This window comes from Nematolebias whitei, chromosome 11, assembly GCF_014905685.2.
Source record: "Nematolebias whitei isolate Nwh7 chromosome 11, NemWhi1, whole genome shotgun sequence".
Lineage (NCBI taxonomy): Eukaryota > Metazoa > Chordata > Actinopteri > Cyprinodontiformes > Rivulidae > Nematolebias > Nematolebias whitei.
Genome location: NC_056508.1, coordinates 13,624,220 through 13,637,163, shown reverse-complemented (window position 1 = coordinate 13,637,163; position 12,944 = coordinate 13,624,220). Strand labels below are relative to the sequence as shown.

General features: G+C 41.0%; 1 protein-coding gene across 1 annotated transcript in view; it reads left to right on the top strand.

Moving 5' to 3' along the window:
• Nucleotides 1–12,944, top strand: part of plxna2 (plexin A2) — a 238,166-nt gene that overhangs the window by 212,352 nt on the left and 12,870 nt on the right. The window contains exons 26-30 of the mRNA XM_037684672.1: nt 5,396–5,495; nt 8,702–8,892; nt 9,000–9,169; nt 9,320–9,532; nt 9,830–9,980. Of these exons, the coding sequence (XP_037540600.1) occupies nt 5,396–5,495; nt 8,702–8,892; nt 9,000–9,169; nt 9,320–9,532; nt 9,830–9,980 (825 nt within the window). The remainder of the gene's footprint in view (nt 1–5,395; nt 5,496–8,701; nt 8,893–8,999; nt 9,170–9,319; nt 9,533–9,829; nt 9,981–12,944) is intronic.

Here is a 12,944-nt window from a genome sequence, read left to right as displayed (position 1 = left end):
GAGATTATTACAGCCTCATACAAAATCAATAATGATGAAATCGGAGCGGTATCAGTATCGGCCAATATCGAGATTTAGGTATCGGGATTGGATCGGAAGTAAAAAAATAAATAAAAAGTGGCTCGGTGCATCCCTAGTTTATTCTGTTTTTTTCCACGAGTCGGATCCACAACACGATCTGTCAGTCAATCCAGAAGGCGTGTCAGCAAATGATCAATCCAAAGCTAAATGCTCCTTACCTGCAGAGAGCTGCTGCAGCCCATCAGACGGTGCAATGTCATGACAGAATGTAGCTTTGCTCTTGTACAATGTTTAAGGACAAAATTATTAATGCATAACTGACCTGCTTACAGTAAGGTGGTACGCTCTGATGGGCTGCGGTGCAGTTCTCTGCAGGTAAGGAGCATTTAGCTTCAGATTGGTCATTTGCTGACATGCCTACTGGATTGATTGACAGGTCGCGTTGTGGATCTGACTCGTGCGGAAAAAAATTAATAAACAAGAACTGTAAAAAAAAGTCTTGTACAACTTTATTCTCGTAATATTAATATATTACTCAGCTTAATTCACGTAACACTACAACTTTATTCTTGTAATTTTATGGCTTTTATTTATTTATTTATTTTAGCGTGGCCCTAAAGCTCCATCGTAGATAGTTGTTCTTATCTTACCTTCAATTTCTGCTTTCTCTTCTTTTTCTTGTATAATTGAAGCACCTTTTCTTGTTCTCTGCAGGATTTTCATTTGATGGGGGTCCAGAGTGGTTGTTTCCTCGCCATAATGGGCTCCTCTGTTGTTGTTGTTTTGTTTTTTTCCATTGTTAGCCAAGAGATGTGCTCCAGAACCACATGCATGTGGCCTCTTTACTCTTTTTTTTTTGGCACAATGGCAGATCGCAGGGCTGCAACTGATCATGGATCTAAGCCCGCCTGCAGAAAATGTACCGTGAGGCTCAACCTCATGTAAGTTCATTGAAGAGACTGCCAGGCTGCAGGCCAACACATTGAAGAGAAAAGGAAGGAAAAAGACTGAGTATAAAGGAAAAGGGCAGTTTGCTGGTGAAGACAATTCAAGAGTAGGATGGAGAGATATTTTCACATCATTACGGTTTTGATGAGCTGGCAATAGCCCCCTTGTGTGAGCTTGCATGTTTGTGTCACACAACACGGCACAGAAATGGCAACTGTGACAACACATGTGCCGCCACGTCTAAAAACAAGGCTGCTCAGCTCATTAAGCCCAAGAACGAGGGGAAACGCTAGAAGAAAGAATGTGAATAGGTAAAGAGGAAATGGTGGAAGGGGCTCTGAAATATGCAGAGTGAGTCTGAGCATCACTCTGAGTATTTGCTAATTCTCAGCAGAAACACAAATCAAAGCATTAAAATTCATACAGCAGGTCTCACAGCTACCCAAGAAACGCCATAGGCTGTTTACATTGCCACACTGGAAATAATGGTTTACACAAGTTGGGTATGGAAATGCACACCTTTCTGCTCGGTTAAAATGAAGAACTTATATGCACAAACTGAAAATGAGCTGTGTATCTTTATTCATCACTTTTCTATTCATTGTCAGGGGACTGAACTCCTGCCCTGAAACCACCTATTCTACTTTTCTTTGAGTTTTTCCCCCCCTTGCATATATTAAGAGAAAATAATATTGAAGCTCCAACAACTGTTTCAACACGGCAGCGGGTTGCAAGCACCGTATATTATTGTATCTTTTTCTCATCCATACCTTTGACAGAATAATTATTTAACCGTTGTAACTAAAATTTTGTTTGTCTTGTTTGGATAGAGGAACAATTTTATCTTACTGATCATGCAGAAAACGTACCGTGAGGTTCAACCTCATGTGAGTTCAGTGAAGAAACTGCCAGGCTGTCTCAGGCTGTCACGACTAACACCAATTCACAACAAAACTAATCTCTGGGCACTACACAAAAGAAGACAAAACAAGTCCAAATCATTAATCCAATTCAGATCCAGATTCAAGTTCAAATACAGTCAATTCACTTTTGTTAAAATAAAGTAAATTCACATACCGTACATTCTGAAATGCCAATCAGAAAGTTATTGTCTAAGGAAGCCAGTAGCTTCTGTTGATTCTGCACTCTGTCCGTCAGTTCACCTTAGACTCACCTTGTAACAGGGGAAAGATGCAGACACCCTTCAAGGTTGTATTTTTGCAGTGTTTATTGTCAGCTAAAATTCTAAGTGGAAGTTGTCACTCTGAGGTGTCACCCTCAGAACACCCTCATGCAGCCTGTTTTCTCAATTCATAGTTTAGCCTGTTTAGGTACACCTTTTTGCTCCACAAGATAGATGCAGGTGAAGAGAATGAATGAATGAATGAATGAATGAATGAATGAATGAATGAATGAATGAATGAATGAATGGATGGATGGATGGATGGATGGATGGATGGATGGATGGATGGATGGATGGATGGATGGATGGATGGATGGATGGATGATGTCAGGAATTGTTGGAAACGTTTTAAAAAGGCTACGAGTGCCAGAGCTGTAGTTTGAAACCCACACAGGAGCTCTGCTGTTACAGAAAACTTGTGTGACTGCAACATCTGAATGTCCAATGATGATTATTTAAAACTGCTCAAAATCTGCTTAACCTTGTTTTAAAAAGTAATCCAGTAGATTAAATCATAAATTTAGAGACACTGCCAAGGCGGGTATGAAGCAGGTATGATGTAGGCATAGACGGCAATGAAATAATGCACTTTCAGAGTTTTGCCTCATCGTAGCTGAGGCATGAGGTCATTGTGATAAATCCTGCTTTGAGTTCTTGACTGGTTCATGCCAGAGCAGGGTTCATCTCATGAGTTTGCCACTGCCATGCTCCCCAATACACAGCCCAAAACACTGTTACCACCAGGACAAACCACCATGGCCATGCCACAGAAGTCTGACCACGACCAAAACTACTGTGCCATATCATACTTTACCACATGTAATGAGAAGATACAGTCTTAGTACACACCCAAAGATTTTGTCCAGACCCTGATAAAACAGTTATGTCTGGCTGATTTATATTTATTTATTTATTTATTTTATCATTGTGGGGTTGTCATCTAATGTGAAGGGGCCTAAAGGGCTGTCATTACTTGGAGGCTTCTTGTCCCTCTTTAGCTAAAGTTTGGTTGGTGACATTTTAAATGTCCTCTGAAGGTTGTGGGACACTGGTGACCAATCCAGAACATTCTGCCAGAGGGGTCCTTTTACTTTGCAGACAACACTTAGGGGGGTTGGTACTAGTTTTCTCTCTTTTGTATGAAATTTGAAGTGTTTTAAATTTGATTGACTGCTCTTTGTGGGTAACACTGAACAATGAGCAACATTTTTAGTCTGTGCATCTGTTCAGTCGCTCACTGTGGCAAGTCTGTGCACATGTTGTTGTTTATAAGCAGAACCAAGTCAAATCCTCTGATAGGCATTGAGATTGGAGAGAAGTGAGGTGGGATACCAAAGGGGAACGGGTTTGGGGGAGGGTTGAAGAAAGAAAGATAAAGGATGACCACACGCTACTGTCTGGTCGACTCGCCTCTGTCTAATGGAAGGTCTTATCTCAGGCGGGGCCCACAGCCCTTATCACACCTGCCCACTATCAGCCCCACACTGGATTATCCCTGAAGGGCGAATCTGCACACCTTCAATCATTTGCTACTATCGCAAGGACCCATCTCTGCTCCGGCTTCTCTGTCTGCCATAAAAAGCATCGAGAAAGAGAGAGAGATGAAGGCACATGTAACAAGAAGTGGGTACTGAGAAGCTATTTCATGCTCCCAGGAGAAAATGGATCACAGGAATGGCAGTGGAAGCTCCATGGAAGTCTGCAGTGATGGTATATTAGAGCTGGTCTGTGCGCTGTCAGCCTATAGCAGGCTGCAGGATGGAGGGCCAGCAGAAATTACTGTAGGTTCAGGTAAGTAGAGATAAATGACACATAGGCACGGTCAGAAACAAAAATGTGAGTCGTAAGGGAAAGGACTATTTTTCATCTCCTTCTTGAGGCCACAGTACATGAGATTCATCTTGAAGAGAAATTATCCAGCCATTCACACTTGAGGCCCCCCCTCACCCCCCCCAAGAGGTTCCATAACAACTCCAATTAATGGCAAAACGGAGATAATCTCTGACAGTGCAGGAGAAAGAAAGTGGTGAGAGCATCAGTCCTGACGACACAGTAACGGATTCAGAGGTACATTTTAAAAACAACACAGAGAATTTCCAGTTTCCCCACTCCGTCTTTGAGAACGTTTTTTTTTTTTTTTGGAGCCTGGCGTTTGTCTTTTGTTTATTTCTCCAACAGAGACTCATCAGTTTGTCTTTGCAGAAAGTCCTCCTTAGGGTGAGCTCTAAATGCCAGCCAACTCGCTTTGTGTTGTTTTTTCTTTCTCTTTCTTTCTTTCTTTCTTTCTTTCTTTCACTCTCTTTCTTTCTTTCTTTCTTTCACTCTCTTTCTTTCTTTCTTTCTTTTCAGAAGGACTCTTCTGTTTGCTGCGATCTGCATTTCTCAAGCCGAGCTGTTTTGGTTCTCTAACAGCAGTAGCGTTCATTAGTTGCACAGTTGGATTGATGAAATATCTTTTCTAAAAAGCGTCTCATCAAGCTAATATTTAGGGCGTCCTCTCAGTTGTAGGCTGTTCTTTTTCTCCCGTCCTGACTCTAAAGACTGGAGCCAACAGCTTTGGATTTTATGATTCACAGGGGGAGGAAGAGGATGAAGCTGAGTCTCATCTTTTAACACCCCCTCCCTTCTTCTCTGGCTCTTAGTACTGTTTCATTGCTATTATTAAATCGTTTTCGTTCTTTCTTTTTTTGAGAGAGTGAAGTAAACAAGATGAGACAGTCAGCATCCTTGCTTCTTTGTCTTCCGTGTGACAGTTTATTTTTCCTTCCTCTGCTCTCTCTGTTAGCGGATCCAAAGCTTACCTCATGTCTCTGAGGTTTGGGAAGGGATTGACGATGACAATGACAGTCATGTTTAGTGCCACCATCATGCAGCCGCAGCACTTTGCTGTTCTGGAAAAAAAAAAAAGCCACAGGGCTGTGGTACAAAACAACAGGGAGCACAGATATGACACAAAGATTTTTGAGATAGATTTTTGCTCAGGGGATTGTTTACTCGTGGTTTTACATCTTCTCATGTTGTCGTTGTTTTTCTTCGTGGGATGAAATATTTGTGAGAACACGTTAAACACAAATACATCTGACAGTTTGTGGGTTTGAGGGATAAACTCTGCTTAGAACAGATTTTGAATCACAAGTGATTTTTTTTCTAATGTAAAGAAGATAAATGCGTGATAAATGGTAAAACACCTCGTTATATTTGTATATTGGTATGAAGATTTGTGTAATGTGTCTTTTCATACAGGTGTCGGACCGCAGCGTGGTGGCTTTGGTGCCTAAACAGACCTCATCGTACAACATCCCTTCCTCAGCCAGCATATCACGGGCCTCCATCAGCCGATACGGTGAGTTATTCACTACGAGATTTTATTTATCACATATATATACATATATATATATATATATATGTGTATATATATATATGTGTATATGTTTCTGGTTCATTCCATAAAGATTTAGGACTATTGCTGTTTTTCCTTAAAGACATAAAAATGAGTTTCTTCACCATGAAGAAAATAAATCCACTCGCTCCAAAGCAAAAGGTTTTTTTTGTCCATCGTCAAAGTAAAAAAGAGGAATTGGAAATACCCTCCGTCTGTCCGTCCATTCATCTTTCCGTCCATCCATGCATGTTGTGAGAGTGATAACTTGAAAACTAAGTGAAGTACTGACCTCCATTTTGATGTACGGCTACATCACATGTAACAGAGATTCCTTTAGAAAACTGGGTTGCCACGTCAAAATTTAAGACGGCTGCGACCATTTATGCAAACCTTGTGAGCTGGATAACACATATGATTTTCAACGTGTAGGTTGTCTTTCTTCAGATAGTTTTTTCCGCTGGAAAAGTTAATCAAATTTTAAAATACCCATATCAGTATTTTATATTGCTTTACAGACGTTTCACTGATTCAACGTGACATTTTTATCATTTATCAGAGTCAGGGTCCTGGTGTAAAAGTGTTCAGTTTACTAAGACATGCTGTCTACTTAAGCCCAAGCGCACACACATCTGATCAGATTTCCATGCAGTTTGTGTTGCTTGCTTCCAGTTTTGGACTTTTGCCAGACTGACGCAGCAGCAGCACCAGCACCAGGCAACAAGTGATTGCTAATTATTCTGTGTGAACGATGCTTCACACAAACAAAAAAGATAAGTGAGCGTGGCCAATTATCGGGATTGGGAACAGGAGGTGAACGCCACATTTAAACTGCCTAACAAGCTCAGAACACCTCCATCCCTTTGAGCGATTATGTTTATTTACAAATATCACATAAAGTTGACACCTGTGAACATCTGCTGTAATAAGACCATATATTTTTGAGTGAAATAAATTGAAGTGACATTTATCAGCACAATTTGTAATGATTATCTAAGATGATCTTTAGAAGAGGGCAGAGCACTTAGTGGTTGTTTTCTTGAAAACAGAAGTTTTATCTGAGGAAGATGATGATAAAACCTGGTAAGAGCCGGTTAAAAGATGTTCTTCCTTTACCTTTTGCCTCTGGCGTTCCAGTCCTGCACGTGGATGTGGAGAGTGGACACTGCTGGCATGAGGCTGGCCCTCATCAATCATAGTTTAGCACAGAAGGCACAGCTGCACCTCGACACCCGCTGATGGATTCGTACCAATTTCATGTTCAACATTAAGCTTCTTGACTCATTACACACCTTCAGTGTACCATTCAGTCAAAAAAAAAAAAGCCAGAGGACAATATTTTACAAACTATCTGGATCCAGGAGCTGGGAGCTGCAGCAATAACAAGAAGGTTTGGTGTTACAGATGTTTTGAAATGCTCGATGCAGTGAGGATGAGGACTTTTGGGAAACACTGAGCAGTACAAGCCAGTGACTGCATTAAGATGGGATCTGGGATCACAATCCAGTCTCCCTGTCCCCAGCGGCCACTCGAGGGGCACTGCTGAGCCTTATTTGAAAGGTATAAGGGGCTTAAATGACAGCAAATGCTTTGTTGTTCCACTCGGCCTTTGAAGCCAGGTGGGAGAGATCCTCACTAGGCTCCTCAGATCCTGACTCTCCAGAGAACTGCTTGCCTTGAGTCGATGTCGACTAATTAGAGAAACTGAAACCACCGTCATTTGGAGGGAGGAGGAGCAAAGAGGCAGGATGAGGCAGATGTATGGATGAAGGCTGGGAATTTACAAATTGGGGATCTTTTGATGCATTGATTAGAGCGTGATGGGGATTTTTTTTATCAACAGGGAAGAGCCAATTATGAGAGCTTTTAAGTAGAGCCAGGTGCATCCATGAAGCAGGGATTATGTAAGAAGAGAGAATGAGTGATGAGAGAGATAAAAAGCTAACAATTATCTCATAATTCATGACAGAGAAAGTGAAATTCAAGGGTGAATAAACAGGGAAATAAATGTGCTACGTTCTCGTCATCGTATGCATGATTGTGTTTTTTTATATGAAACATCAGAAAGGCGTCACATTTTGTGTGTATATTTCAAACCAATCTGAAGAAGGCTACTATTACTCAGTATGGTTCAGTATGTTGCTGTTTCAAGAAAATATCTATCTCTACGGGCTCAATCCTGGTGAGAGTTGGACTCGGCCAAGGTTGCCCTTTGTCACCGATTCTGTTCATAACTTTTATGGACAGAATTTCTAGGCACAGCCAAGGTGATGAGGGGATCTATTTTGGTGGCCTTAGGATCATGTCCCTGCTTTTTGCAGATGATGTGGTCCTATTGGCTTCATCAGGTTGTGATCTACAGCTTTCGCTTGAGTGGTTCGCAGCCAAGTGTGACGTGGCCGGGATGGGGATCAGTTCCTTCGGTCTGTCGTGGTGAAGAGAGAGCTGAGTCAAAAGGCGAAGCTCTCAGTTTACCGGTCAGTCTACGTTCCTACCTTCATCTATGGTCATGAGCTTTGGCTTGTGACCAAAAGAATAAGATCACGGATACAAGCGGCCAAAATGAGTTTTCTCTGCAGGGTGTCTGGGCTCTCCCTTACAGACAGGGTGAGAAGTTCGGTCATCCGGGAGGGACTCAGAGAAGAGCCATTGCTTCTCCACATCGAGAGGAGCCAGTTGAGGTGGCTCGGACATCTGGTTAGGATGCCTCCTGGACGCCTCACTGGTGAGGTGTTCCGGACACGTCCCATCAGAAGCAGACCCAGAGGAAGACCCAGGACATGCTGGAGGGACTGTTTCTCATCTGACCCCGGAACACCTTGGGATTAGGAGCTGGCCCAAGTGGCTGGGGAGAGGGCAGTCTTGACCTCCCTACTTAGGCTGCTATCCCCACAACCCGACCCCGAACAAGTGGAAGAAAATGGATGGATGGATGGATGGATGGATGGATGGATGGATGGATGGACGGACGGACGGACGGACGGACGGACGGACGGACGGACGGACGGACGGATGGATGGATGGATGGATGGATGGATGGATGGATCAATCTCTACTATTTCCCTGAACGCCAAGGAGTTACATTAACCTGAAAGAAGCAAGACCTCAAGAAAACCCATCAATCAGTTAAGTTTACTTAAACCCTTGATTTTTGTTTTCATCCTGGACAGACTCGTCATTCCGTTACACAGGAAGTCCAGACAGCCTCCGTTCACGTGCTCCCATGATCACACCAGACCTGGAAAGCGGTGTGAAGGTGTGGCACTTGGTGAAAAACCACGAGCACGGAGACCAGAAGGAAGGGGATCGGGGCAGCAAGATGGTCTCTGAGATCTATCTGACCCGACTTCTAGCTACAAAGGTACATCAGTGCAGTGTACAAGTGGGATGTTAAAGGTTTATTCTTACCTTGTTTCCTTCATGAACTGCTACTATTTATGTGCTGTCGTTTTTGTTTTTTTTTATCAGGGCACACTACAAAAATTTGTTGACGATCTATTTGAGACTTTGTTCAGTACCGTCCATCGAGGGAGTACTCTCCCTCTGGCCATCAAATACATGTTTGACTTCCTGGATGAGCAGGCTGATAAACATGGCATTTATGACACAGATGTACGTCACACATGGAAAAGCAACTGGTGAGATTCTTCTCTTAAATGATTGGTCCTTATGGTATCTATTGTCAGCTCCAGTTTCTGTAGACTAAGCTGTATTTGAGCTTTACTAATTTCACAGTCTGATCACTCTGGTTTGTCCTTCACTCGTGTCCTTTTGTCTCCATCTCCTAGCCTTCCGTTGCGTTTCTGGGTGAACGTGATCAAGAACCCACAGTTTGTGTTTGACATTCATAAGAGCAGCATCACCGACGCCTGTCTATCTGTGGTGGCACAGACTTTTATGGATTCTTGCTCCACTTCAGAGCATCGACTGGGAAAAGACTCCCCATCAAATAAACTGCTGTACGCTAAAGATATCCCCAATTACAAGAGCTGGGTGGAAAGGTAGGCGCAGTCACTTTATGCACCATCCTGATCCTCGCTAACACACTGTTTTTTGTCTCAGCTTACATAAAAAACTAGGAGCCTTTTGGAAAATTGATTCATAAAGCTCTTTTTCTCCTCCGTACACGTCTCAGCCAGACTGTAAAAGCAATTTGTGGATGAATGTTAGCATCGATTGTCAGTCCAAGTGGTGTAATGGCTCCAAAGATCTGACTATCAAATAATTGGCACCTCAGCCAAACTTCTGTATTGACTCATTTGGTGTTCCAAAGTGTTTCTTGTTGTCTCTGTTCCCAGGTACTACGCTGACATCACCCGGATGCCAGCCATCAGCGACCAGGACATGAACGCGTATTTAGCAGAGCAGGCCAGACTCCACTCCACCGAGTTCAACATGCTCAGTGCTCTGAACGAGATCTACTCCTACGTCAGCAAGTACAGCGAGGAGGTAAGCATGTCTGGGCACATACAGTGGAACACGAGTGCAGGTTTTAGGCTTTTTGTGTGAACGTTTAGAAAGCACTCACATTATTGAGATGCATTTTTCTTCTGCGTTTTCTGCATGTTACTTGTTCTGCAAATGTTATATTTCAGCTATTCATGTGTCAAAGTGTTCAGCTCATTCAGGACATTCCTGCTGTGACTTTTGGTGTTTGCACAATTTTTACTTTAGAAATATTTAGCCTTTTCAGCCATGTTTTTCTCTGAAAATGAATAGAGCTCTCCATGTCCTTCAAACACTTTCAGCTTTTGTTTTGGTTTAGCTTTTTTCAGCTTCTTGGTGTTAATTTAGGATTCTTCCAGCTCCTTTCAGCTTCTTTTTGTTCATTTCATCTTTTTTCAACTATTTTTCTGCTAAATTCAGCATTTCTCTACTTTTTGGCTACATTTTAATGTATTTTGCTTCTATTTTTAGTCATTGTCTACTTTGTTTTTATTCTGCCTTTTGTGATTCTTTATAAAAATTTAAAATGTTCATGTTCCTTTCAGCATTTTTTTGCTAATTTAAATTTTTTTTTTCAGCAACACCTTTTACTAGTTTCAGCTTTATTACTGCTCATTTCATAGTTTTTTTTGTGTATTAATTTCAGATTTTTTTTGTTATCTATTCTGCCTCTCTCTGCTTATCTTCAGCTTATCTTCAGCTTATCCCACTCATTTTAGCTACATTTATGCTCTATTCAGCTTTTTCTACACATCTCTGCCATTTTTCCACTTCTTTCCACTTTTATTTTCCTGCTTTCAGTAAATGTCCGCTGTTCAAATTAAACTCACATCAACAGTTAGCCATGAAACTTTTTCAGCCTGGTTTCAGCTTCTTCAGCAGTTTTCAGCAATAATCATTCACACCGCATTTTCACAGGAAGTGAAATTTCTCTAGTTTATTGTTTCGCTTTATTTTTAACTGAGCTCAGTAAACTATAAATAGCACCTTTGTTCAGAAATGTCAAGAAATGCCTGTTTTAACTTTTAGTCGTAACAATGACTTTTTATTGGCTTTTAATCACGCATGACACCCTGTTTATTTATATTCATTTTATTAATGTAATTGTGCAAGATTATTGTGTTTATCCAAATTTTTTGTCTTATGTGCTATTTTTACTGCATTGGAGCTCACCTGCACAGCATTTATATTTACACTTTGGCCAACAAGGGTTTCTTTTTAAATATTGCTGTAGGAACAAACTTTGACTTCATATTTCTACGTAGCGCCTTGATATAAAATAAAGTTGCACAAGCAGCAAAATCAGATGCAACACAAAACGATTCAGGTCTTAATTATAATACGCTGCAGTTCAAAATGAATCTGATGTAAAACAAGGAACTTAAAGTACAAAAGAACCAAACAATTAACTGATCCTGTAATTTAATTCCTTAAGTCTATTATCTAATTAAAACTGTGATTTGTAAACAGGCGCTGTTTTAACTTTACAGAACGTTTTTATGGAATCTGACTCATTATTAACAACGAACAGGTAAAACCGTGACAGAGGACAAAATAAATCAACACTCAGGCAGTAGATGTACTTAACACTTAACAGCAGCGAGCAGAAAAATGTACTTTCTGTATTTTAAATAACAAAACGTAAGTCAACCTTTCATAACTGATTATAAATGAAAAACTCTAACCTCTTACTGACTTTCACATGCTGCTGAAAACGAACAGTCTTCTGGTTATAATATCGTCCTGACAGTGAAACAGATTATCTGTGGAGAGAATTTATGGAACAATGTCACCATGGCTATGTTCACACTGCAGGAATATGTGGCCCAAATCTGATTTTTATTTTATTTATTATTGTCCCTGTAGCACCCATATCAGATATTTTCATGACAGTCTGAAGTTTTTCAAAGCAACTGCAGTCTGAACGCTCATGTTTAATTTCATCCCACTTTTACATCATTGAAGTAAGATTCAAGCATCAGTAGCACTGAATCAACCTCGTGCACTTCAAATCTGGGAACTCTGCTCGTCTTCAGTTACAGGACAGAGTCCAGTTGCTTCATCTTTGTAGTTTTAAATTCTCATGTCCTGGATGACTGAGAGTCTAGACTCCATACGATACTGATGTGATGGATCGATACTTGAGTTTGTTCAGTTCATAGCTCCCATTCCAAAAATAACAACTCTGTACCGGAGGAGCCGTCAGGAGGCAAGACTAAATGCAAGCACTGGATGGAATTATTGATTTGGTTCTGATTGCACAACAACTTCAAACTCAATGAACATATTCTAACATGTGAGACGATCATATTTACATCCTTAAACAGAGTGCGCTGAGTGTGACGTCACATTTTCTTCTGCACATGCAGGTCGCCTCAGATCTGTTAACAATTGGCTCTGATGGAGGTTGCATTTTATTAATGTGACCGACCACACACAAAAAAGGGGGCCTTCAAAATATCAGAATTGAGCATTAAGACCTGCAGTGTGAATGTAAAGTGTTGTTGTCAGCACTCCTGCAGATCTACAAGTAAACAGAAGGTGTTGGTACAGGGAAAACAACGCTCCTTCACAGCAGGAGGGGCACCAGTACAAGAGTCAGAACCCTTTACAACACGTTGTTACTTATCTGCATTGCTTTTTAGCAGATGTACGTAATAATGAAGCAACTTGAATACTCTTTCTTTAATAATCTAATGGGTTTAATTTGAGCCATTTAAAGACAAATTAAAATAAAGCAGCCCAATTTAATCCTAAAACTCTATTCACAACTGTGTGTGTATAAAATTATATAATAAAAATAATGATAAAAATTATGAAATAGTAGTCCCTCTTTTATTGCGGGGATCTGTGGGACAAGTAATAAGTAGTAATTTATTTTAATATTTATATGTATACACATCTCTCTCTCTCTCTCTCTCTCTCTCTCTCTCTCTCTCTCTCTCTCTCTCTCTCTCTCTCTCTCAT